The 22,090-nt window shown below is 39.4% G+C and overlaps 1 protein-coding gene across 1 annotated transcript in view; it reads right to left on the bottom strand.

The window, feature by feature from the left end:
- map3k5 (mitogen-activated protein kinase kinase kinase 5) overlaps window positions 1–22,090 on the bottom strand; it is a 93,425-nt gene that overhangs the window by 48,500 nt on the left and 22,835 nt on the right. The window contains 4 exon segments of the mRNA XM_085132425.1: window positions 715–883; window positions 4,752–4,945; window positions 11,669–11,692; window positions 16,140–16,279. Coding sequence (XP_084988551.1) covers window positions 715–883; window positions 4,752–4,945; window positions 11,669–11,692; window positions 16,140–16,279 — 527 coding nt within the window.

Below are 22,090 nucleotides of genomic sequence, written 5' to 3'. Positions count from 1 at the left end.
TGTCACTGACACCTGCTCTGCTCTGCTGTGTGCTGGAAGTCTTGCTGTTGCTCTCCCTGCCCTTTGCATTCCAAGTATGCACGATGAAGGGCAGGGAAGTCCCAAAACAGAGCCATGCCAGCAAATATTACAGCAAATTGAAAATAACAATCTTCTCGTGACTATACTGGTTCTGGCTGAACTGAACATTTTGTACATTTGAATGTTTGTTCCAAAGAAAACAAGACATCAACATTCCTAGGAACCTGTCCAGGAAATGTGTATTTTTCAGTATTTTTGAGATTGTTACATAGAATAATAAATAATTTAGACTAAACAAATACATAGCCAAAGTTTATTTTTAAGACTGCTGCCTTATCAAAATCGGCCTATCATGAACATTTTTTTTTATGATTTTTGATGTTGTAGCACAGATGGATGTTCAGATTAAAGATAACTGAAGTCCTTATCTCAGGCACACAGCTTTGGCTTGCACTGTGTGTTTATGAGGGGCAGCCAATGAGAATAAAAATGGCCTAAAGGAGGAGAAGCTGAAATAACTCGTTTCAGACATGGAACAAAAAGGGGGGGAGGGTGCACCAAGACCCAGTACATGATAAACAAGGACCACTGAACCACAGCCCCTCTGGTTGAACTACCCAAAGGCAATACACATAATTTGACAAATGACAGCAATATGTTGGTGTTCAGGAAGTCCACACCCGACAGATGTACCTGGATGTCCCTGTATGTAAGCAGCAAATTTATGACGACATCAACTGAAAGGCACTCCACGTTGTCCAGCCGCTGCTGGATTCGGCTCAGCTCTGCAGCCAGTTCCAAGCCAGTGTAAAGCTCCCGGGCTTTACGGATCTCATTCAGAATCGTCTCACGGAAATACTGGCTGGAAGACACGAAAACAAACAAACATGCATTTATAGAAGGAGAAGATTGGCTTGCATGTATATAATCGACAAATAGCAATACAAAAATTTAGTAAAAAAATGTTTTGCATACTTTAGGATCTGCTCCTTCAACTCTAACACAATTGGACTTACTTCTTTCCCTGCATTCTCACACTGTTTTGCATAATGTCAGATCATTCCCCAGTGAGACACGAGCTATTTTAATCTCATATAAGTCATAAATTATTCACTGACAGATGAAGGGACCAATAAACTTGATAACTTCAGATATTAGTTTGATGGATTTAAAAGCAGAGCAGACTATTATACAGTTAATTAGCTTAAAGCAGAATTACTTCCAGAAACCATATTCTTAAGCTCTTAGTTGTTCTTGAAAAAACACAAATTGATGAGCGAAAGAATATTAAAATATGTGAGGCGGTTCAGGTGCTTCCCATATGGAAAAGAAATAGTAAAAACTTATAAAAGACTTGCATAAGATGTGGCCTACTTCATATGGTGAATCATATCAGGCTTATATGATTTACTCATGAAAGTGGCCACTTTCTCATTACTTTCATATATTGTTTTAGTAAGTATCCAAAACATACAAGTTTCATTTATAGAATTTTTCAAAGGATCTTATATCTGTTTTCACTCTTGTATGCTTTTCATACAAGTTTCACACAAGACAGATACAAACTTTATAAGATTTATATATATCTTTTCCATATTGGTTAGCAAAAGCCTGTCTGTAGGATCTTTTAGATTTTCACCTTTAAAACCGCAAAACTGAAAACCTTCAGAAATTCTGTGAATGTGGACCATCTAAATTCAATTAATTAGTATTTTCCAGTTGCAAATTGTGTCTTTTTTATGCTGAATCAATCCTTCTCATAATCATCTCATTTTGATTGTGGAAAAACCATGTGTACTGGCATTAAAACTCAAAAGACTGATGCAGATTATTGTCACTCCCCAGCCTCTTGTATGCTGAACGTAGTGTACTCTAGCTTAAAATTATAATATTAAGACCTAAATGCCAAATAATGACACAGTCTACACTCTCTATTCACATAATTAAGCCTTATACACAATTTTGAAAAGACCCATGCAGTGATGAGGATTTGCTGCCATAACCAGCAAATCCTGGGGGTCAACCCTGTTTGCAGGGAGTGATTAAAGCCTAAATAATAACCTAATACAAGCTCTGTTATTAAATAGTAAATGTGTTTAATATGAATAGGCTGGCTAATATTTTCCTGTTTAGGTTGTTTTTCAGAAAATATGAATAACAAATCATGTATTCGCATATTATGATGTGCTGCAGATCATCAGTTGGGTGTGTCCTTGCTGGAAGGAGCAATTTTAAAGACATAAATACATATATTTGCTTCATGTGAGACGGCTCTTGTAATTCAGTAAGCTTATCTGTCTTCTTGAGACTTCAAAACATGGTCTCGACTTCAATATACACCCAAAACAATATAGTGCAAACACTGAATTACAAGTGTAGGATCTTCATACTTTCCTTTATGCCTGTCTCCAGGAGACACAGCCTTCATCAATCTACATGATTTTCTTTTCTGCCTGTAAAACCTGAGTCACTATTCCTGGAGATGGACTAGAAATGACTGGCTGCTGTATCGCCTATTGGCAAGAAGGCCTAAAATATTACCCCAGCAACTGAGCCAAACAAATGTGTTTTTTTCATCTTCTCTGGTTTCAAAATGTAAATTACCACGTAGGTAAGGCTGAAGGATCCACGCACAAAAATAATTAGAACAAGTAAAAATAGGATGAGTGGGATAATAAAATAAATGCCTAGTGTGCTGAAAAACTTCTAACAGAGCTGCTCAAATATAAACATAATGTTAAAATGCTAAAAATGGTAATGCTACAACAGCTCCTTCCTATTTGTGAACTTTCACCTTAATTTGCATACAGTATAATGTAATTTATGTAATGAAGCAATCATTTGGGCACTGCTTACCATTATGAAAACATATCACAGAGTCATATTGTGGGCATTTCCCATGCACATTATGACTCTGTGAGCAGAGCAAGTAAGCAATAGTGATCTTACAGTGCTTTCAGAGGATCATCTTGTCAGGAGCTTTAAATAGATTTTCTTTCTCTTTTGCTTCCTTTTTCTCAAACCCATTGCTGTACTGTCAGTATGTCCTTCATTAGTAACACTAGACAGCCTAAATATAAAGCTCTCAATATGTTCACTAACACTATTTGTCTCAGCAAAGCCACAATGCATTAAGGTTCAAATCTCTTCTGTTTCAATGTGTAGAGTTTACAAAACAGAAACTTTGAATTTTTCCAAAAACAAAAAGGAAAATTACAGTAAGCAAAGTAAATACAGAAATAACTAAAGCTAAAGCAGAAACTATATTTACTGTATTGCATTTAGCCTAGCTGAAAAACACTCTGATGAACCATGATAGTGGGCACAGTCCTAACAGCTAACTTCAGATTGTTATTCCACACAGCATGCTGTTAATGTCACTTCTAGCAAAGCTCTTGTTGTTAATCTTAGATTAAACTACTGTCCCATTTGCAAACTATAGATTAATTTCTGTATACTGTAACAACAGACAAATTACTCTGTAACAATTCTGTGTAAAATCTGCCACAATATCTGCCATATTGTGCAAGGAAGCAGGCTGTTAGTACTGACACTGCAATTTCACCTGCATTTTCCTCTAAAAGTTGTTTTAATGATGTAATTATTGTTTATACTGCATAAATGTGGTGTAGTTGAGAGACCTGGAAGAGACATCAAGAATCGTTTCATGAAGAACCGACGGTGCCAAATATGTAAATTAATATAGTATATGTTACCCATTTCAGCATAATAAAATCTGTATAAATGCCCAGTGGCATGATACGAAGCGAGGGAATATATGTGTTCAAAGTTTTGACCAGTGCATGTAAAAAGGTCATAACAAGAAACTGGCTAAAACGTAATCCTCCAAGGACAGCTCAGCGGCTGGACATGTAGCAGAAGAAATATATTCCATGGAAAACAGACTCATTCATTAAGGGTTAAAGCAAGCATGCATAGAAAACTATGGACCAAAGAGTCTGTTCAAAAGTCAAAACGTGCGTCAAATCTTTGTAAAAGTACTGATACTATTTTATGTCATGTCATATTTTTGGACATATATTTTATATTTTTATATGTTGCCTCTTCTCAAAGGAAAAATTAGAAAATGTCACACTTCATGTGTGGACTGTGTTTCCTGAATGCATTAATGAGAATCCACCATGGCTGGTGCAACCTTTCTGGAACAAGAGTTTTATCTTTGTGTTGCTTGTTTTTACAGCTCATAAATAATGAAAAAAAAAAACAAAACAGGTTATTGCCCCCTACCACACCACTGCTGCACCACAGTCATGCACTGACACACAAAACCCCCTCAACAATATTTCAAAATGACAGGCAGTCGATTTTGCAAACTCAGGTGCAAACAAGTCGGCTATTGCACGCTTGTTTGCACCTGAGTTTGCACCAAAGGAGTAGCAAACTTGTCCCAGTCGGCACCAGTGCAGTACTTTCAGAAGCAGCATTTTTAGGTCATAAGCAATGTCTTAACTAGGCCTAACATGTTAGCTATCACAGTATTTTCTGTGTTTGCTGTGCAGGAAAATCTAGCTTTTATCATTAGTCCTTTGTAGAGCATTACTGACCTCATAACCCGGGTGTTTCTATTGTTTAGCATCCCCGCTTGTACGCTATTATTGTTGAAATTTCTGGATTGCCTCAATAGAAAGTTTAATTTCACTTAATACAGTTTATATTTCTATTACAGCTGTCAGATATAAAGTGGATATAAATAAGCAAAATATACTTACTGGGAGTTGGCTTGCGACACTTTGAGGAGCTGGATGAAGCGGTCCAGCAGAGGCATGCAGATGGGACCCAGCAGCATCTCGAAGCTGGGCTGCATCAGCTCGGTCAGGCCCTTCATCAGGCTGCCCTCACAGCAGTACACCTTATTCTGAGGTGTCACCATGTACGGGATGAAGGTGTAGTTAGCTGAGCATGTCTGTTAAGAGAGGAAACAAAGTTCTGGATATCAGATATCAGCACATTTGAACATCTGTGAAATTTCTTTTTGTATGAAATTGTAACATTTGCCCAAAATATGTGTGTATTGTTTTTTTTTTTTAAATCATAAGCCATACTCAGTAGTCTTTTAAATGATATCTATAATTTACTTTTCACCAATTTAAAAGACTGATGTGAGCACTCAAAGCAAAGTTTCTGCAAACAAACATCTATTTTGATAAGTTAGGCTTAGTAGCTTTATGAAAACATATGAAACTATAAATCAATCCATTTTCTTCTCCTTATCCAATTCAGGGTCACGGGAATGGGGGATGCTTGAGCTTATCCCAGATGCCATGGAGAAGGAGGTAGGGGTAGACCTTGGATTCAACCCAAAACCTTCTTGCTGTGACGCAACAGTGCTAACCACTGTGCTGCCATTATATGAAACTATATGTATGCAACTATATTTGTAACATTTACAGACTATAATGTTAAATTTATACTAAACTACGTGTAGATACAGCATCAGATTTTTAATGTTTATTGTAACATCTTTGCACAAACTGTATCAATAAAACCATCTTCAACTTTGTTCTTTCTATCCGTTTTGTCACATTTATGCAAAATAGGAGCTGGGCGCTAAAGTCTCAAACCTTAGCTTTACTAAAGTGTACAAAAAAGATAGTAAATGAGGTTTACTATCTATCAGAATACATAGCTTCATTTAAAAACTAACGTATCAAAATTGTTCAATAAACTCAACTTCCAGCTGATTTCAGTGACCTGTGCAATGAAACATTACATTGTATAGGGAGGAAGCAGATTGCCTGGGGGGGAAGTCTGCAGTAATTTCCCCTATTTGAAATGGTTTCGGGTAATTACATGAACCTTCATCTCTGATCTCCCTATTCACACAACAGTGTTTATGTAGCACTGTCTTCAGTGAACTAGTCTAAACAGGCAGCAGAGGAAGGTGAGATATGCAACAGCTTCATTAGGAGTCTTATAACCACAAACACTTACAGCACCTCATTTTCAAATGTCACTCGCTCAAGCTGCCTAGTGTACAAGGAAAATCGAGCAGCAGCAGCTGAAGTCTCCCTGCTCACCTGCTGCAAAGCTCTACCCTGTTCTTTGCTCCAGCTGTGCAATTATGGAGTAATTGTGTTTCAAGTCTGTTTCAGGTTTAGCCGCACTAGTAGGATTTAAGGCCTTTTTCTTTATTCACTTAGCTTTAATACTCGACAGCCGTTATTGTGTATCTGTATTTGCTTTTTTAACTTGACATTATTTACACCGCATTCTTGATGCTTCTGTTGCAGCGGCCCACCACTCCTGAATAAACAAAGAGGAAACACATGCGTGCGGTGTCTACAGACAGAGGAGAGAGAAAGAGCGAGAAAGAGGCAGGAAATCCACAATTAATATCCTCAAGAAACAGCACAAGTCCTGTCAAGAAGAGCTATTCTCAGACTGTGAGATATGTGGTGAAACAACACGACCATCTGAAGGCGGTTGGGCTGCAACCCAGCTGCATCCTGATGACTTTAATAATCTATCATGCTTTCGGTTTTTCAGCAACCTCGAAAATATGCTGCTGCTGCTTTCAGTGCCAAAAAAAAGGAAGTAAGAGGAACATGTGGCATTGAAGCAATGAAAGCCAACCGAAGATAACTACTTCCTCCTGTGCAACTGTGGTTCATGACATCACCAGTAACTGCAGAGGCAGTGTGTGCCTTTCAGAACAAAAAAAAGACTGTGACCCCTATTTCTTTTAGGTGTAACCAGACAGGTTGCAAAATGCTGATGCTATATTTAGCTTCTTTGTGCGATTCATGCTGTCATGGGGCTCACATGACAGATTTGTTTTCACACGCTGATGCATATTTCAGTGCGGCAGCAGCTGCGGGTTATTTGAAGCTAACCTCCAGTAGTCCTTTACAGGTAGCAGGTTTCCGAGCTGATACACATGTGACAACTCTGGCTGATGAATCCAAAGAATAAGCCAGGTATTTACAGAGTGAGTCATCTGTTTAGTCAGTCTTGCCAAAGATCCATCTGCTCATCTTCACTTTCAGCATCAATGTTCTCAAGCAGCCTACTCACTCACCTTCATAGAGCCTGTTTACACTCCTTTAAAATGTGTTTTGGACAAGTGGACTAAAGCACTAAACACAACCTGCATTGCTCCTGAGGTGTTGTGGGGCACATTTGGGCTCTGTATGCTTTGTAATGTAAATCATAATTTGTCCTGAACTATTCCTAAGCAGGACAAAAGATAACATGTCACGGTGTCCATTCTTGCCTGCAGCTCATGAAGCATTTTGCTAAAAAATATGGAGCCTGGCTGGCAACAGACGTAGCTTTTAACTTTTGTTGTAAATGATAATCAATAACTGAACCTGAATATAGGAGACTATCTTGGAGACACATGCGTAAACGACCATTCACTCCAGTCAACAGTCTCCATGGATGTAGTTTTGTGGGTTAAAACCAGCCATCTGGTCAGTCTAGTCAAATCCCATTGCAATTTGAACCAAGTACTACCTAATTTAACCAACAATCAATGCACTTTCAGTCTGAATAATGTCTTAATGTTAAGCAGACATTAAAAGTAAGAATTGTTTCAAAAATTCAAATCGATGTCTTTAAAAATTATATTGATATTTAATTTAGATGGGAAATGGTTGCAATGATGTAAACATTCATTCGTGCGAGCTTCCAGAAAGTTGAAACCGCTGTTCCCAGATTCTGGCAGGTCACCGTGGTGCTGTGGTTAGCACTGCTGCCTCATAAGAAGACGTTTCTGGATCAAATTTGCAGGTTGTTTGCAAGCTTTCAGCGACCTGACAGACCATCTTTTCACGTTTCACTTTTCAACCAAACCACTTTTCGATGATGCTAAGATATCTGGCGAAGTTGTAAATGGGCTGTCCCACTCTGATCTAATAGCCAGAGATACAGTTAAAAACTGAGTCGAAACAGGGTAATCGACACACACACGCACGCACGCACACACACACGCACACACACACACACACACACGCCTATGCTTCTATGGGCAGCAAATGCAGATAGAAATCAGTCGGGAAAGTAAATGAAAGTGTAGTGACACAGAGGGACATTTGTGTATGTAATTACAGTAATTGAACATACACAAAGAGGCTAATTACCTGGATTTCAGTTATAATGGTAGTGAGCTACACACACAGTTACAGACAAGTAGGAGCACATGCTTTTCACTGATGAGAATAATCAGACATATCTGCAGCTGCAGAGTGTATTTTAAAGCAGTTACAAAAAAAAGAAATGTATTTGCAGCAATACAGAGGGAAGATCAACCTTCTGCTTCCTAAACAATAATAATATATGCAATCAGGACCTTAAACCAAAGATCTTCTTGGGTTTAGGGAAGTTTGAAGTGCTTCTGCTAACTCCAGTTGACTGTTACTGTTACAATGCTTCCATTCGCTCTCACCACTGTATTGTTTTTTGGCTTAACAAGCAGTTGTTTCCAGTCGAAGTTCTTTTTACACTGTACACAACACCAGATAACTACTGGGTTAAAGAGTAGCAGATAAACAAAGGGGCGAATACAGCACGTTAAAAACCGTGATACTTCCCTCTGGCAATTGAGAAGACTAAAAACAGAGGGGCTACTGGTGTTTCATCAGATAGCTTCTAAGACTTTAAGTAAATGATGCTCTATAATGAGGTCACTGGGCAGCTCGGTGACGCATGTTCTCTCTGTGTCTGTGGGGTTCTCCCTAGGTACTCTGGCTTTCTATCGCCGTCCAAAGACATGCTTTGGACTTAATCCTAAACTGCTTGTATGTGTGAATCAGAGTGTGAATGGCTGTCTGTCTCTCAGTATCAGCCCTGCAATACACTGGTGAGCTGTCCATCCCTGACAGCCAGATTAGGCTCCAGGCCGTGTGACACTAAACTGGTTTGGAGGAGGAAAATAGATGGATGAATGGATGTGTGATTATTCTTTTTCTTTGAATTCTTTCAAAAATAAAAAAATGAAGCAAAAATCTGATGCTGTGATAGCCGTAGCTAACACATTCATAATTGTCATACAGAAGAATCAGGAAGGTACAGCACATGGAACCTCACTCAGTTCGTTTGTGAGCCTTCGGTTTCACTAGATTAACAAACAGCTTATTATTAGCAACATGTTGAATAAACCCTGTTGATCAGATAAACAAAAAATGGATAAACAAGTTGAAAGGAATGGTTTGTTATGTTTCACATGCAGCCCTGGTTATTTAAATACTTGCGTTTGAATCATTAGTTCACTGCAGTTCCAAGGTGGCAATGCCGAGTGTTTGCTTAGATCATTATATTCCTTATATCATAGAAAGAAAAGCCATGTGGATATGTTAACAAAGTCTTGGCTGAAAGTTTAGAACTTTTTGGGAATGAAAGAGAATAAGGAAGATATAAAATTGCTATTAATTATGGCGTTTGCAGGGGAAAAAACATCTGTAATAACATTAAATTGAAGGGAAAGAATGATCAAAAAGTCCAGTATTGCAATTTAAATGCACTTTTACCTGCACAGATGGCTAGCCTGTGCACTGGTGCAGAGTGCATTTAGGTGCATTAATACAAGCAGGAAAGAGAAAGAACAAAGACAGTAAGTGCACATAAGGGAGATCAGTAAGCTCACACTCTCATACTGTGAGTGATAATCAGCTCTCCTCTTGGTACGAGTCAGTGTCAGAGAACAGTACATTTCATGTAGCTCTCCTTTCACTGTGAAAGCCACTTAGGAGAGCCTTTTATCTGACTGCTAAACATGGACTACAGACCGCATCTGTGTTATTGACACAATTAGCGCGCAATTTAGAAATGTAAGTCAATCAGAATCAGTTCATCATTTTTAAGATGACAAACATTCTTTACCTTTGGTCTCCAGAGTTGGGGAGTAACGGAATACATGTACCGCCGTTACGTATTTAAAATACAAAATATGAGTAACTGTATTCCGTTACAGTTACCGTTTAAAAAGGTGGTATTTAGAATACAGTTACTTTGTTGAAATAAATGGATTACATGGCGGTACTTCCCTGTTTCATATTGTGGCGGGTCAGGCCTGTTTGGGTTTTGTTTGACAGCTATGTTCTGTTGTTCCAGGTGGCAGCGTTACGGTTGCCATGGTTACAGGGTGGCGCTCTCTCTCTGCGTGTTTCCTGGGTGAGAGAGGCCTTTTTGTTGTTGTTGTGCTAAGCTAATAGGCAGAATGCTACCGGTATAGCTCTAAAGAATGTAGCATCATAGGCAGTGTAGTCCATGCTGCAGGGAGAATGGACTGCCATACACGTCATGTGTCTGTGAGCGAGGGAGGGACAAAAAGGAAAAGTACGAGCTGTCATCGAGCAAAAACGGGAGCTGGAAGCATGTAAATATAATAATAACCACTGCAGCCAAGAAGAGTGCCTGACGAGCCCAGTTGTAAGTAAGCTATTAAGACTCGACTGTACACCGTGTTCGTGTTTTCCTCCAAAAACAATAAGTTCTGTTGGAGCAGCCTTTCAACGCCTCTCTCTGTCTCTCGCTAGCAAGGTTGACCCAGACAACAAAGTAAAACTAGTTTTCCGCTACGAGACTGACATGAACCCGACGTATTAGCCAGAGGTCCCTTTACTACGATTCGGAGCCGCGGACCTTCAATAACAGTAATAAATCACAGCAATAGTACATTCATGTAGTTTAAACAGCATGATAATATATTAAGTAATTCAAAGTATTCACAATACGTTACTCTCATTGAGTAACGTAACGGAATACGTTACAGAATACATATTGGGGCATGTATTCTGTATTCTGTAATGAATACATTTTAAAAGTAACCTTCCCAACACTGTTGGTCTCTGAAATAAGAGATTTTGCAGCTTATCTTTGTTTTGCATCACTGGAAACTGAATTCAGTTTTAGACTCACAAGGAATGGGACAGAAGACAGGAAACTCTGGAATCTGGAAAATACTCCTATTTTTTGTCAGTAACATTTCATTAATTTCCAAAAACCCAAATAATTAAAAAAAAAAAGAAGTATAAATAGGCAAAACTAATTCTTGGCAGATGTAGCAACATATTCAGGAAACTGCTGCGAAAGCACATTCAGTAGTTGATAAGACAAGAAAAGTTGTACATATTAATACACTGTAACAAGGCTCATGGGTCTGCAGAGAAACTTCAAAAACAAAAACAACAATCTTTGCATGTCTGCTAAAAAAGGCTTTACTTAAAACATATGGTACATATGGGTGACTCTATATTGATCTACTAATTTTAGGAACTACAGTATGATATGCAAAGGACAGGATTTCCTTAGCTTTAAGGCAGCACCTTATTTGAATACTGCACTTTTGCAAGTCAAATTCTCAAAATGCTTGTGCCTTTTTATGCAGATTGTGGCAGTGCAGTCACTGTAACTCTCAAAGCAGCTGTTGTCTGAGACGTACATCTTGAAAGTGGAAGGGAAGATGTTTTCATTTTACATGAAATCAAATATTTATCACAGCTTCGAAACAAAAGTGGGCTGTGCAAAAGAAAGCCTTAAAGAGAGACATAAGGCAACATGACACTGTGCTCCCTGCGCGCTGTAAAAAGCATATTCTTTGCACTACACAATGTGTGTAATGTGTGAGCAATGATTGAATAATGTGTGAAAGGCAACGGGAAAAGAAAGAAATGCCTCGTGTACTTACAGTGTTCTTCTGGCAAATTATCTCCTGAAAGAAGAAAAAAGAGAAATCCATTTAGAAATTCATCATTAGCATTTTCTCCGAGAGGCAATTTACATTAGATACGATGTTACTGAATGACACTTCAATTCAGTACACCATACCTGAGCTACAAACACTTTGTGAGGATGACTTGTATTTGTGGATATTTGTTGATTTCCCAACAGCTGATTAATATTTCTAGTAAAAAGCCATAATGCAGTGCCGAGCAAACTGCATATTTAGGTCGTATTTGTCTACAGAAAGGAAATGCATTCAACATTTTTGCTGCACCTTTTTTACAGCTTGAAGCAGCTTTATGTGTGCATGTTTCGTTTTTTAAGTTGTCCATTGTATAACAAATTAAAAGCTTCTCTGCATATATCAAGCATGGTTCAAGTTACCAGCTATAATGTCTTATCACATATTATCAAAAGTGAGCCGTGGACTTTGTTTTACAGATTGCAACAATATCTCTGCCTTTATAAGTTAAAGTGCATTTTTACTCAGTGACTAGCTTTACTTCCCATGTAACCAAAGTGATGTCTGAAACCGACTTTCAGCGCAAAATCCGAGGGTCTGTGATATCTCCACAGTTTCCTATTTGTATTTGTCTCTCCAGCAGCCTTCAACAATAGCCTTTTAACAGATACACACACACACACACACACACTACATAATCTTTAAACCAGATGCACAAAAGACTTGAGGAACAAATCCCTCTGATCACCCTGGGCAAAATAATGAATGGGCAGAGATGTGAAAAAGAAGAAGCACACATTAAATGTCCCAGGGCATTAATGATATCTGCCTGTTTCTGGACAAATTAACAGAAAAATACACGTGCAAAACAACAATATCGTATTAAACTGTCACTTAAGAACCGTGATGACCTATAGGATGACTTTAGATGCCTAAAAAACTGTTTCTAGTTGGGAAACAATTACTTGTTTGTACATGGAGATGTATATGGCAGTTAAAGGAAGTATAATCAACAAGTGTACACTGAGACTTAATATAGATGTTTTTTTAGGATTTTTTTTTTATGATCGCCATTGTTTAAAGAAAAAATTTGAGTATAAAAAAGCTGCCTTTAAAACAATTTGGTGGCCTGATAGAGATCTGAGGAAACTGCCTAAGTGAATTCTTTCAAAGCATGGTGAGAACAAGTTAACCCACAGCCAGCTAGACGGGTGGGCACCATGGCAGACCACAGGACAAAAAAACCCTCCCAGATACCACCAGGAGCAGGAAAGAACGTCATTTGAAACAATTTTCTTGCCATAAAAAGCAGACATAATACAGCTGTGAATGTCAGCTTTTTATGTTGTGTTTATTTTAAGACACGCCTCCCCTGACTGTGCAGGCTGTGCATTATGGGTCGACTCTACAGTTTGTTTTCTGGCTCATGACCCTTGTCACCACAATACTCCTCCCACTAGACTAACTAAAAGAAAAGCGTCAGTGTTCTTCTGCTGCAAGTTGCCTACAGCAGGCGATTTTAAAATGTGTTGTGCGTGGGCCTCAGACGGTTTGAACCATGCCTTTGTCTGCACTACAAGACTCACACCATTGTTGCATGCTGAAGTAGTCTGACATTTATGGTAAATAAACACAGCTTTGTCAATACATATTGCTAGTAGGGATTGAGTAGTATGCACTTTATTGTTACCTGCAAGTGCTTTCCAGTGTAAAACTTCCAGTGTATTTAATTATCTAAATTGTTGCTGAGGAATTTGCTGTTGCTTTGTGGCGCCCAAAAAAATATTAAAAAATAAATCTCTAAATCTCAGCAGCAATGTGGCTTTCTAAAAATCATAAACAACATTTTGTGAGCAATTTTAATCAACACTTGGTTCCATTACTTCAAGTTTATAACTAGAAGCAGTTCAAGAGTGCAAACCTCCTCCAGGCCAGCTCGTTCTTTGGGCACTTTGTATGGAAATTGTACAGTATATTGTATACATTCATTTTTTTTATTTCTTTGTTCTTTGTAAATGGACTTTAAGCAGTATGAACTTTTTGCACGATGACCAGAGTAATACACATCTACATCTTCATTTGTGATGTGTGTAAAGTGTGCATTGTGTCCCACAATACCCACCGCACTTGTAAGTATCATAGTTTCCAAAGTTATAAAGTCTTTTTAATTTTAGAGCAATAAATCATTAGGTTGACCTTGAAGACCTTGGTGGATGTAAGCCAAATATTAATGGATTGTTAACGTGACCCCTCTCTACACCCCTACAAGTTCTAATAAAATTCATTCCAACTTCTTGAGCACGCTCACAAGCATGCACTCACAACAAATGCTACCGAAAACATAACTTCCTTGTTGGAAGTAATTAGCAGCAGAGCTAACTGTAGGGACAACATTAGTGTTTACACCCTATTAACGGTCACTGGCATGAGCACCATGTCTTGGTTGGACTTATGCTTCATTCTGCAGGATAGTTGGGCACCTTGTGTTGCCCCTGTCTTTCTCACTGTCTTTCTGCATTAACAATGTCAATGTTAAATAAGTAATCTATTTAAAAATAAATAAAAAATGCAAGCTTTTATTATAAAATTGGAAAAGTTACCCAAAATTTTCTACCCTTGAATAAAATCCTACACTCAGACCAACACGGTGTTTGAGGGCACGATCTCATTTCTCAAAACAACCGAACGAGAAGGCCGCTAACTGGATTTTTGGAAGGATTGTCGAAATTGACTTTTAGGGTATAATAATTTTAGATTTTCAGCTGTGATGCTGCCTGTGCTGAGAGTATTTTTAACAAAGAAGCCTGAGCTGTTCTGAGGCACAAATATATCAGCATACAGTGGGGCAAAAAAGTATTTAGTCAGCCACCGATTGTGCAAGTTCCCCCACTTAAAATGATGACAGAGGTCAGTAATTTGCACCAGAGGTACACTTCAACTGTGAGAGACAGAATGTGAAAAAAAAATCCATGAATTCACATGGTAGGATTTGTAAAGAATTTATTCGTAAATCAGGGTGGAAAATAAGTATTTGGTCAATAACAAAAATACAACTCAATACTTTGTAACATAACCTTTGTTGGCAATAACAGAGGTCAAACGTTTACTATAGGTCTTTACCAGGTTTGCACACACAGTAGCTGGTATTTTGGCCCATTCCTCCATGCAGATCTTCTCAAGAGCAGTGATGTTTTGGGGCTGTCGCCGAGCAACACGGACTTTCAACTCCCGCCACAGATTTTCTATGGGGTTGAGGTCTGGAGACTGGCTAGGCCACTCCAGGACTTTCAAATGCTTCTTACGGAGCCACTCCTTTGTTGCCCGGGCGGTGTGTTTTGGATCATTGTCATGTTGGAAGACCCAGCCTCGTTTCATCTTCAAAGTTCTCACTGATGGAAGGAGGTTTTGGCTCAAAATCTCACGATACTTGGCCCCATTCATTCTGTCCTTAACACGGATCAGTCGTCCTGTCCCCTTGGCAGAAAAACAGCCCCATAGCATGATGTTTCCACCCCCATGCTTCACAGTAGGTATGGTGTTCTTGGGATGCAACTCAGTATTCTTCTTCCTCCAAACACGACGAGTTGAGTTTATACCAAAAAGTTCTACTTTGGTTTCATCTGACCACATGACATTCTCCCAATCCTCTGCTGTATCATCCATGTGCTCTCTGGCAAACTTCAGACGGGCCTGGACATGCACTGGCTTCAGCAGCGGAACACGTCTGGCACTGCGGGATTTGATTCCCTGCCGTTGTAGTGTGTTACTGATGGTGACCTTTGTTACTTTGGTCCCAGCTCTCTGCAGGTCATTCACCAGGTCCCCCCGTGTGGTTCTGGGATGTTTGCTCACCGTTCTCATGATCATTTTGACCCCACGGGATGAGATCTTGCGTGGAGCCCCAGATCGAGGGAGATTATCAGTGGTCTTGTAGGTCTTCCATTTTCTGATGATTGCTCCCACAGTTGATTTTTTCACACCAAGCTGCTTGCCTATTGTAGATTCACTCTTCCCAGTCTGGTGCAGGTCTACAATTCTTTTCCTGGTGTCCTTCGAAAGCTCTTTGGTCTTGGCCATGGCGGAGTTTGGAGTCTGACTGGTTGAGGCTGTGGACAGGTGTCTTTTATACAGATGATGAGGTCAAACAGGTGCCATTCATACAGGTAACGAGTGGGGGACAGAAAAGCTTCTTACAGAAGACGTTACAGGTCTGTGAGAGCCAGGGATTTTCCTTGTTTGAGGTGACCAAATACTTATTTTCCACCCTGATTTACGAATAAATTCTTTACAAATCCTACCATGTGAATTCATGGATTTTTTTTTCACATTCTGTCTCTCACAGTTGAAGTGTACCTCTGGTGCAAATTACTGACCTCTGTCATCATTTTAAGTGGGGGAACTTGCACAATCGGTGGCTGACTAAATACGTTTTTGCCCCACTGTATATTGGCTTCTGTTCATGATGGCGGCTTACCTGCAGAGACTGGAGAGCATCAGAGTTAGTGTCGCAGTACAAGATGATGTTGTTGGCCATGCTGAAGCTTTCTCTCACTCCCAGGTGGTAGAAGAGCGAAGGCTGGCGGAAGGCATCTGTCATCTCCACCACAGCTATGTCTGATGATAAAAGACAGGTGTACGTGTTATAGTGCGGTTCAGGAGTGGAGCACAACAGTCGCGACTAGCTTTCTTTGGGTTCTGCAAGTACAAGTGAATACACACCATTCTTAGAATATCATAAGCTCTAATAATGCAGTTGCATAGTACAGGCAGAAATATCTTTTACATCCATTACCCAACCAAGGATGTTAATTCACTGCTGTAACAGCCTCCCTATTCTGTTTTTCACCACATTTTGGAATCTGGCTACAAATATGTGGTCCCATCCATCCATTCCTTTACCTTTTTAGAAATGCCTTAACCCCAACCTTTTTTTTATTTTCTTTGTGAAACAGATTTTAACAATGTTTATTAGAATTTCACGACCAGTTTGGTAGCCTAATGTCGCAATTTCAACTCAAAAATCAACTGATTGAAAACTCATTGTCTGATAATTGATCAAAGCCATTCAAGCCATCAGTCCTAAATCCACCCGCCACCCCCAATATCGACCCTTATCTGAATAAATCTCATTAAAATGTTATTTGCCTACAACTAAACTGCCCATTGGGGATCTTTAACACCAACTTTGTCTGCTGTTGCTCTGCGAGAGACATGGATACAGCTCAGTGGTTATTAGTGATCGGCACGGCTGTTATTCATGCTGTTATCAGCTACCGATTTGCATGTCAGTGTTAAGTTATCTGCAAGCTGAAAAAAAGATATCATGAGATGAAGGTAGCTTTACTCCTTTTTTGTCCAGTACACCCAATAATCAATAATGCACCATCTGCAGTAGGACTCAGCCATACTATCTGGGTCAACAGGTCAAGCAAACACCAAATATTCCCACTCAAGCAAGCAGGTCATCTAGTAAAGAGTTCCTAAGGTTGATGTCCTGTGCAACAAGCTGTGCTGTTATGCAACTGTAAGCACTGGACTTTCACCAAAGCCCTCACTCACTGGTCGGCCCCTGCAGTGAACAAATCTTTGTATGACGCTGTCAGTTATGGTGGGCATGCAACATTAAACACAGTCATCAGGATTTGGAATAAACATGATGGTGTTTTGCAGACCCACACACGAGGCAGGGTGGTACTACACGTTGTTTCCAAGGTCGCCCTGCGCAACGGATAACAACAAAAGCAAATCAGCCCGATGGCTATGCTCCAGTTATGACAAAAGAGCTCAGTGCTACGGAGATAAAGCTGCACCCTGGTTTTTCCTCAACTCCAACTCTCCAACACTTTTGTGTCAACGAAAACATTACAGGGAGCTGAAGAGCAGATATTGTGCGACTCTGATGATCAAATCTTTTACCTCTAATGGGTCTGTTCAAAAGCTGGGATAGTCCCCCCCCCTCCACCATCACGACCCTGAATTCGATTTTCAAACTGGTGCTCAAGCTAATGGACCACTACTGGAGGAAATCACAAACACATTCAGTCATTCAGCTTAAGATGCTGTCAGATTATGGGTGGCTCAGTTGTGGAAGAGGAAGCATGACAAGTGGATGACACATCAAAGATTAGTGCTATTATTAATGCTTCCACTGGTTTTTGAAAGATACCAGTTAGTCAAGGTACCATATAAGTGTAGAGACGACTGCTCTCCTTTTAAGTCTACAGTTTAGGAATAGACTACAATCTGAAATGATATCACAGAAACGATGACTCAGCCTTGACCTTTTCTTTAAGTATTAAAAGCAAATATTTTCAGCCTGGTGACATTACTATAAATTAAAAAAGAATAAATCATACATATGCTTTGAAAGATTTTGTCTCCACTATGTTAAAAAGCTGAGAACAATTAAACGATTACAAAGGCAACAGCCAATTTTGGTGCTGGTATAGCCAGCCGACACCCGTACTGAGACTTCCTGTTCTGTCTGACAGTGATCGTTTACAAATCATCGCCTGATTGATTTTCAGCAAATCCAGTCCTTATTTTAGACATGCAACTAAAGCCTGTTTAAAAAAAGGATTGGTTAATACAGCTCACACTATGAGTGGTCTACAAGTAGAAACCAGAAAGTTTCAAATACCAAAAGTCTTTCCACCATAATCTGTTGATATGTGCATACAATCTACAAACTAACTGTGATTCACAGCATTTTATTTTTTACTGCCAGCAATGATTTTAATATTTTTTTAATGATCTCATCAGCTGTTTTATCACAAAAACTCAAATATTAATAATATGCTCGAGCTACAAAAAGCCAGTGAACATAGAAGACAGCTTAGCAGACAAACAGGCAAAAAGAGAGTGAAAACTTAGATTAGTCAGGTGATCAGAAACAAGGCTCCGAATGAAAGCTAGTGTTGCTAATGTGCAGAGAAGTGGCAACTTTTAAGATGCTAACTAAGCTCTTATCGCAGCTTCTTGCATTAACATTTTTAAATGCAACATGATTTCTCTTTAAGCTTTATTTTCACCAGGAAGTAAAACTCCTGAGATACAGCGATAGCGTCCTGGGCCAAGAAGGGCAGCATAAATCCATCATGTTTTCTGAATGGCACAAGAAAATGGAGCTTGTTAAGCTGAAGGAGCTCTACAAATGCATTGCGTGCAATCAAAGCCACTGACACAACCCAGTCTATCAAAGCAAATTACTCAAAGCAAGCAAGTGAAGGCTCATAATTTGAATGTGCAGTTAAACATCAAGCAGCCAACATGACACTTGGGAGAGAAGCCTATCAGAGATTGGCCGATTGCAGCACTGAAGGGGTTTCATCAGGGCCATGCAGCTCCTCACACTCATCATCAGAACATGCAAATTCAACCAGGAAGCAGGTACTTGTTGGCCTCAAAGGTTCTCATAATTAAACCCTTCGTTCACACCAGGAAAAAAAAAAGCCTCATATTTTCATCCCATCAGAGTAGGCGTAGGACAGCATTTTAAGCTCTGTGGCTTCTGTGCAGCGATGTGGAATTTCAAGAGGGTTTTGTTCTCTGGATGAGCAGCGTCTTCACATCGGGATGCTGCTCGCTGATTAAATGAAACTCATGTTTCGCTCTCTAACTTGCGAGGCAGACGGGGAAGGTACACGTTTAATCCTAGCTAAGATTAACAGCCAGTTGTCAGTTCTGCATCCCTGATGCACTCATGCGACTATCACACATAGCATTCAGAACATTCAGACATAATTAAATATTGGTCTATTGGATTTACTCATTGTTAGCAAGACAAATAGGTTGCTCACATGGCTGATTTTTACACAATCCCAAACAATCCTGGGCATATACATGATAAACGGCTGTTTAGATTCTTCTCCTCTCGACTATGCGTACAAGGTGCCGCTGAGTGTCAACATCCAGACGGCACAGGTTGTCTGCTGAATAAAACATAAGCTTGTCTTGTTTTTTCCACCTGCAGCAGGCTCCCATTACATCTGAACGAGATCTTAATGCAAACAGGCCATAAAAATGCAATAGTATAATATAACTCACAGAAATATGAAGCAGCAGTGACTTGGGTGGGATAATTTTGCTTTGCGCTGCTTGGAAATTTCACCTGTTTCACAGAAATGGGTCTGAACAAAAAACATGTTTGCTGTTTGCTACACAGAAGGGCTAAAAGTGATGACTAACAGCATATGGCGTTCGCATATGATGGAAAAAGAAAACAGGCTAAAGTGAGTCTTGTTGTGCCCACAGAGTCAGGAAGAGCAATCAATTCTCGTAAATGTTTTGTATTTATAACACTTGACTAGCAGCATATGATGTTGTCAGTGCTTATTTCAGTCTAATAATAAAGAACGCACTCTAGGTTTTACTTAGAAGCTGCAATGGCGGTTACAAACTACCCTCTGATTTTAAATTCCAAAAATGAAAGCAACTGTTTGTTTGTGTCCTGCTTGAGCGGTTAAATCTGTCTACTCATGCAAACATTATTTTTTGTGTTCAGTTGGTAACCGATTCAATACTGATAACGTGCAACATCGCAGCAGGGATGTGTTCAGGAGTATTCTTGGGCTAAATTTTGATCTGGGGTGAACACAGTGGGTGGTAACAGTCACCACAGGCACACCTCACAATTGCTGACTATCCTGTAAATGGTTGGGGCATTGATTACTGCTTGCTCACTGTCATGTCAACGCAGCGCCATGACCATTTATATTGGAACTTGAGGTCTACCTCACTCACTGCCGGCTTCTTCAACATAGTAAGTGTCATTTCTCAGACCCCAAAAACAAAACACTTCACTGGATTTAAGAAGAGTAGAAGAAGGTAAAAGATAAAACAAAGGGATCACAGAGGTTTTCTTGGGGAACTCGCTTCTTTTAAAAAAAATTAAAAAAAAATGTTAAAGCAATCTCCCTCAGTACCATCTGGTAATTCTTGCTCTGCAGCTTTGATGCTTCACAGAGGTACTTCTTGAGATCTCTAGCCCTGCAGGTCATGCTGCATGTGACAGGTCATAAAACCTGGGAGGTGCACAACAAGCCAGAATAGCAAAGTAAAGTATGCAACAGCTGCAATATCCCATGTTTAAACTGCCTGTAAGCGTTAACTTTCCTTTTTTATCACAATATCTCTCTACATTTGTTAGTCTTACAGGAATGCATTTTAACAGCACAGTCACCTCTTTAAATCCTAATAATCTTCTGAACTTTGACAACAATTAAAAAAGCTTAATATAAGCAAAGTTTGTATAGAAAAAGCTCATTAGTCTTAAAGGCATGGCATGGCTTACATAAACAAAGCTTGAGTGAAAAAAACCTGACTATTTGATTGCATCTTATTCTGTATTGTAAAGCACTTTGTGAATTTTGTTCTTGAAAGCAATAAATAGATAAATAATAAATAAACCTTCAGTCTGTTCACTGTGGTAGAATCTTCTTGCTATGGTGGAAGACAGAATGTATATTTTTAATAGAAGTTAGGGCAGCAGGGTGATGCAGTGGTTACCATTGTTACATCACAGCAAGAAGATTCAAATCCACCAGCTAAAGCCTTTGAAGTTTGCATACTCTCCCTGTGTTTGCATGGGTTCTCTCTGGATACTCTGACTTTCTCCCAGCCCAAGACATACATTGGGGTCGGCTTAATTAGCAATTCTAAATTGGCCATAGGTGTGAAAGTAAGAGTGATGGTTGTCTTTATCAGCCTTGTGGCAGACTGGCAACCTGTCTAGGGTGTATCCCGCCTCAAATCCTAACAGCTAGCACAGTTCCCGCCCCTTCGGCGAAACTGAACTGGATAAGTGGAAGAAGATTGGCGGAAGGATGATAGAAATGAGCAACTCTTCCCTTTCATGAACAGCTAGCTTACTTCCTCTTTTAATTCTTGCTGGTTCCAAGGAAGGCTTGGTTTCATCAGTTTCCCAGTACAGTTAATGATGCAATTACTAAAAAGCAATGACAGCACAAATACTTTCAAGTAGCTTTTAAATTGCAGTGTTAAAAGCATTTTGGCTAGTGTGGTACATTTTGTAATTATGGATATTGTGGATGACATTACACAAGGAAACAGAGAACAATGGTAATCTGCCCTCACAGGAAAGTTGGAAAGTCAGTACTGGAAAGTCAGACCCAAAGTCACAGACCCATTGCAACAACAGTGCAGGGACTTATAATCCTTATAAATATTAAAAATATTAAAAACAAAAGAAGTTCCACATTCCAATTCACGCACATTGGAAGTGTTTCAGCTCGCAGGTTCATAGTAAGCTTTTTAAACCACATTAAGGACAATGATTCCTAATTTCAAAAGGTACGGAAAATATGATAAACACAGCGGCTGCATTTCAATAGCACAGGCTCTGAATGTTTGTGAAGCGTGTTCAGATGCCATGATTGCTTACCAATGCAACAGCAGAGAGAAATG

The sequence above is a fragment of the Neolamprologus multifasciatus genome, chromosome 15 (assembly GCF_963576455.1).
Source record: "Neolamprologus multifasciatus chromosome 15, fNeoMul1.2, whole genome shotgun sequence".
In the NCBI taxonomy this organism is placed as follows: Eukaryota; Metazoa; Chordata; class Actinopteri; order Cichliformes; family Cichlidae; genus Neolamprologus; species Neolamprologus multifasciatus.
Note: the sequence above shows the minus strand (reverse complement) of the source record. Positions and strands in the feature narration are given on the sequence as shown.